Source organism: Gobio gobio (genome assembly GCF_949357685.1).
Source record: "Gobio gobio genome assembly, chromosome: 11".
NCBI lineage: Eukaryota > Metazoa > Chordata > Actinopteri > Cypriniformes > Gobionidae > Gobio > Gobio gobio.
This window is the reverse complement of record NC_137104.1, coordinates 52,375,130-52,381,129: the sequence shown is the minus strand read 5'-3', so window position 1 is coordinate 52,381,129 and position 6,000 is coordinate 52,375,130. Positions and strand designations below refer to the sequence as shown.

Genomic DNA, 6,000 nt, shown 5'->3' with positions numbered 1-6,000 from the left:
GCTACAACTGTAACATAAAGTTATAGCCTAAAAATAAAAAAGTAATGAAACTTTACTTTGCCCTCTGCCAAAACGATTTGCCAGGGAACAAATTATAGATCCATAAGAGCAAAGATCGCCCGTTACATCTACAAAAGACGAATTATAGCTTGAGACGCCACAGAGACATCAAAGCCAGCGGCAGACGGCAGAAGGACTGGCCGAGGAAAGTCTACTCTCGCCGGGGTTAATGAGCGCCGCTGATCCGCTGGAGCTCACAACTCCGAAAACACCAGATAAAATGTTCAAATAGGCACTCTTTTTATAAATAAACCACATATTTGAGCTTTAAACAACAACATTATCGCCTGAAAAAGTCTTAAAACTAAATTTTGTCATACATTAGCAGTAGTATTTTAACAAAAAAAGACGTGTAAACACAGCCCATGTCAGCCATTTCTCAACAAGACGAGCCGCTGGCAGAAGCCCCGCCCATGATGCGAATTCGCGTCTGTTTTGAAGTGAATATCACGTGCGAATGAAGCGAGTAAACTCAAAATGTTCAAGCGTCGAACTTCGCGCCAATCGCGTCCGGTGTGAATGCCACATAACACATCAACTTTGAGGACAAAATGTTCACTTGCTGCCTAATATATCCCACCCACTAACAGGAGATGAAGAGATCATCAGTGTTATTCACTTCACCTAGTTATGCCTGATCGCTGTATGTTATAGTTACTTTACTTTTATATTATTAATTTACTTTTGTATTATTTATGAATAGTTGGAATTAGCGTTTATGGTTAGATTTTTAGTTTTCATTTTAATTTCAGTTTTAGTAGTTTTCTAATGTGCTTTTAAAAAAAAAAAATTTTAATCAGTTTTAGTTTTTATAGTAAGTTTAAGTCATTTTAGTACTTTCACTTAAACTCATTTATTACAGTTAAAAGTTTTTTTAATGTATGTTTTAATTCAAAATTGTTTCAATTAATCAAAATGATATTTAATAGTTTTAGTTAATAATAACAGCACTTCAAAAATGTAGCTCTTTTCTATAAATGGGCTGTCAAGCACAAAAAAACCCATAAAAGTATAATAAAAATATGATTTTTGTACTAAATTCTAAGTCAAGGTTTCCCAAACAGACGTTTGTGAGTTGATAAAAAAAGATATTAATTAATTAAATCATAAAAGTGTCAAATTTAAATAAATAACTCATTTTAAAATCAAATTAAAATAAAACACTTTCTAAAAAAAGGAGGAAATATTTTATTTGTTTAAATGCAAGTCATGTGACCATTAATTGACATCAAAGATCCATGAATGTGAAAAAAAAAAAATGTAAGTATTGAAATAACATAAAATCTCAGATGGAAATATTTTGAATGTGAAAGGTGTAACAATTTAGTTTAAATACAAACAAAATAGTGTAAAAATCTGAAGAAATTCAGATTGCAAGTCTTAAATCCATTTGCGAAAATTAATGCATTTTTTAGATTTTTTTTTTATGTGCCGGCTCCGGGTCAAAACGGCCTGAATGCAATAGAGCAGGTTGTAACGCTGTTCAGGATCAGGAACTGACCCAGGTTTGGTGTTGTGTGTGTTGTGTGTGTTGTGTGTGTTGTGTGTGTTTCAGGTGGAGGGTTCTCTGTGGGATGCGTGAGGCCCGTAAGAATCACGGTCTGGTGGTGGTGAACTCAAGAATATACGCCGTCGGCGGCCAGAACACACTGGGTATGTTTTGATCTTCATAAGTTTACTTCTCCTGATAATATTTGGTTTATTTTAATGTATTAATGTTCCTGATTATCCTGGGATGATGATATCCTTTCAGGCACAAGCCTCTGAAGTGAGACAAAATAACACATTATTTTCTTCAGTCACTGAATACATTTATATAGACAATTTATCCAACAATATTCATAGAATACCATGCCAGAAATCTAATGATGAAAATGGTACTTTATAATATTTTATATTTACATTTCTGTACTTTTTACCTTTTTACCTAAACCACTATTTTTTTTTAATATATATTTTTAATTTAATTTATTTTATTTTGTTAGACCTTTCACTTTATTTGAATATTTGAATATGTTTTTTAAAATTAATTTAATGTAATCTTTTTTGTATATATAATAGTATTATAAAATTGCTTAATCTTGATTAATTGCATCTATAATGTGTTTAATCACATTGAATATATATATATATATATATGAAATTAAATATAATTATATATTTAATTATCCCTTTTTTAAACTGTCATTGAGATAATGCAGTGATATCTTCACACTTAACACATTTGTTTTGTAATAAATTGACAAAATTTTGTTTTAGAATATCTTTTCCTTGCAAACAGTCCTCAGATAGATAGATAGATAGATAGATAGATAGATAGATAGATAGATAGATAGATAGATAGATAGATAGATAGATAGATAGATAGATAGATAGATAGATAGATAGATAGATAGATAGATAGATAGATAGATAGACGGAGATATGGATGGATAGATAGATAGATAGATAGATAGATAGATAGATGATAGATAGATGATAGATAGATAGATAGATAGATAGATAGATAGATAGATAGATAGATAGATAGATAGATAGATAGATAGATAGATAGATAGATAGATAGATGGATGGATGGATGGATGGATGGATGGATGGATGGATGGATGGATGGATGGATGGATGGATGGATGGATGGATGGATAGAAAGATAGATAGATAGATAGAAAGATAGATAGATAGATAGATAGACAGACAGACAGACAGACAGACAGACAGACAGACAGACAGATAGATAGATAGATAGATAGATAGATAGATTCTAATTTCAGTGTTTTCTTCCATCATTATATTGATTGATATTCATGTCTGCAGCATTATCAACATGAGCTCAGTTTCTTCAGCACCCTCATGCTCAAGCGCACAGTGGAATAGATGCAATCAAAGTGTTTGCATGCCTGTTTATTATAATAAAACACATGATTTACTGAGATAGCTTATATCTCATAGCTTAATCGCGTCAGTTTGGTAAAGTACAGTGGCATTATGAGTGTGTGTGTGTGATCTGTGATGTCCGTGTGTCCTCTCAGGCGGTCTGGACTCAGTGGAGTACTATGAGATCGGCAGTAATGAGTGGAAGATGGCGGCGCCGATGCCGTGGCGGGGCGTGACGGTGAAGTGTGCGGCCGTGGGCTCGGTGATCTACGTGCTGGCCGGGTTTCAGGGGGTCGGACGTCTGGGTCACATCATGGAGTATTACACCGAGACGGACAAATGGGTCGTGTCCAGCAAAGTCCGGGCCTTTCCTGTCACCAGCTGCCTGATCTGTCTGGTGGACACATGTGGAGCCAATGAGGAGGACATGAATTCAGCATCTTCATCCTCATCCTCGGCCGATGGAAGGCTGTGACGATGCAGAACCGCTGGAAACCAGACCTTATTGTGCCAACACATTAGTTGCACTACATATAATGAGAGGTGAAGAGTTTGTGTCACTCGATTCAAACCAATCAGGTTTAAACATTTAAGACTTTATTCTGATCTCTAGCGATGTTGTTGGCTGATGTTCCCTGATCTCAGATCAGATTTCCACGGCGCAGAAGAACTTCCATTTTAAGGAAACAGATTTTTTCCCTTTTGGGGGCTAATATGTGTTTTATGTTGGTTTTATGTATTAAGAATTGGTATTTTGATGTGTTAATATTATGTGTAAAACTTGTAAGTTTTATTTTTTTAATAATGGTAATTTTATCATTTTGATGTTGTAGAACAACAAGCTGGAAAGTTTTGAATTAACCGTTTTTGTAAGGGAAGAGTTATTATTGAGAATCAAAATAAACGTATCTCTTATGTCACCGATAATATTTAATTTCTTTCTTTATGAGATCGGTACATAAAAGCTTTCTGGATGTTTATTAATTGTTTACGCTTGTTTTGAAAGACATTATTTCAGTTTTCACTGGCCGTATCATGGATACTATCAGATATTAATATTATATATATTGTACATATTTTAAAATATGCCATATGTGACCCTGGAGCACAAAACCAGTCATGCGTCTCAGGGGTATATTTGTGGCAATAGCCAACAATACATCGTATAGGTCGCAATTATTGTTTTTTCTTTTTATGCCAAAAATCATTAGGATATTATGTAAAGATCATGTTCCATGAAGATATTTTGTAAATTTCCTACTGTAAATATATCAAATGTAGTATTAGTAGTTATATGCATTGCTAAGGACTTCATTTGGACAACTTTAAAGGCAATTTTCTCAATATTTTGATTTTTCTGCACCCTCAGATTTTCAAATAGTTTTAATGCGACCAAATATTGCCATATCCAAACAAACCATACAGCAATGGAAAACGTATTTATTCAGATTTCAGGTGATGTATACATCTCAATAAAAAAAAAAAAAAACCTTTACGAGTGTTTTTTTTGCTCCAGGGACACATATTAATGTTTTATTCCTATAACTCATATACCATGGTGCTGTAAGAAAATCCAAAGGTTATGATAGTAATCTTTTTTTTTTAGTTGAGAGCAGTACAGGTGGGCACTAGGTGGCGCTTTAGCTTTAAAATTGAGTTTGAATACGTGTTGAGTCGAGTATATACAAATAAAATGTTTTAGTTACTATTGATGGAGCTTCTTTCATCTTAGTCCAATTAAAAATCATAATTTAGATGTACTTTATAATGTATTGGAAGAATGTTTTACGAATTCTACTAGGTGAACGGCTTTTCACATTAATATTAATTACGTAAGGTGACGTTGGTCTTGTAGTCCTATCCGATTGGCCAAAAAGGCGGGCGCAGTTGGGAATTACCGAATCCAGTTTCAGTGACGGCGGGACTTATGAATATTAATTAGGACATCTGAATGGACGCTTTAAACGTTACCAAGCAACGCCTGAAGTCCCGTATTCATATTCATGAGCTAAACGGATGGATAGAGTTGTAGCTGCGGGCTTCATATCTTGAGAAAGAGTTTGACGGGTCAGGCCGCAACTTTATCCCGCCTTATGATCAAAACGAGGCGTGTTTATTTAACAGAATATGAACTACAGCAGCACTTTCGCTTTATTCTGTTACGTGTAACTCCCGACCAGTGATTGACACACACTTGAAGTCGCAGCGGACACTGAAGGTTTGTTTATTATTCATCTTTACTGACTCTTAATTCATTTTTGCTCTCCTGCTGCGCTACTTTGAGTTTTTGTACAACGATCAATCACGTTACATATTTTTTTATATGTTATACATGCATGAAATGTAACATTTATGTGTGTTTAATCATTGTAAGAACTGATTACAGTCGGTGGTTGTGCTTCAGTATGGCTCGTGAACGCGCATGAGGCTGGCAGCATGTCATAGAAAGCGAGAGCAGATGTGAAATAGTGCATGAAATCTCACAGATTATGCAAAACCAGCTGAAAGTTAGATAAATGTATGCGTTTTTTTATTAAAATGGTTGGATGTTAAAAAAAGAGCTTGAGATTTGGTATACAGTTATATATTAGCAGTTCACATGATTTCTGAAGGATTATGTGACACTGAAGACTGGAGAAATGATGATAAATACAGCTTTGATCACAGAAATAAATTACTGTTTACAATATATTCACATAGAAAGCAGTTATTTTAAATTGTAATAATATTTCACAATATTACAGATTTTTCTGTATTTTTGTAAAATAAATACAGCCTAGGTGAGCATAAGAGACGTCTTTCAAAAAACATAAAAACTCGCTTATTACTTACCAATTACTTTTGACCGGTAGTGTACAGTATATACTGTGTGTGTCATGCATTTTTAATTCATAAAAAGGGGGTCATATTTAGTCTCCTAAGACCCAGGAAAACAAAGTCAAAATTTAAAAAAGATTTAATTTTGTGAAACATTATAACGTATTCATATGTTATGATATGACCTCGTAAGTGGACACCAGAACATGAAATGACACATATATTTTTTTTTTCTTCATTCACCAATAC

At 33.9% G+C, this 6,000-nt stretch overlaps 2 protein-coding genes across 3 annotated transcripts in view; both read left to right on the top strand.

The window, feature by feature from the left end:
* klhl7 (kelch-like family member 7) overlaps nt 1–4,644 on the top strand; it is a 16,022-nt gene extending 11,378 nt beyond the window's left edge. Inside the window, exons 10-11 of the mRNA XM_079828414.1 lie at nt 1,616–1,713; nt 3,090–4,644. Of these exons, the coding sequence (XP_079684540.1) occupies nt 1,616–1,713; nt 3,090–3,409 (418 nt within the window). The 3' untranslated portion in view covers nt 3,410–4,644. The remainder of the gene's footprint in view (nt 1–1,615; nt 1,714–3,089) is intronic.
* Nucleotides 4,645–4,979: 335 nt separating this feature from the next.
* The window catches only part of dennd3a (DENN/MADD domain containing 3a), a 50,329-nt gene continuing 49,308 nt past the window's right edge, over nt 4,980–6,000 (top strand). For both annotated transcript variants that reach the window (XM_079828394.1, XM_079828393.1), the window contains exon 1: nt 4,980–5,152. The gene's annotated coding sequence lies outside the window, so the exon portion shown is untranslated. The remainder of the gene's footprint in view (nt 5,153–6,000) is intronic.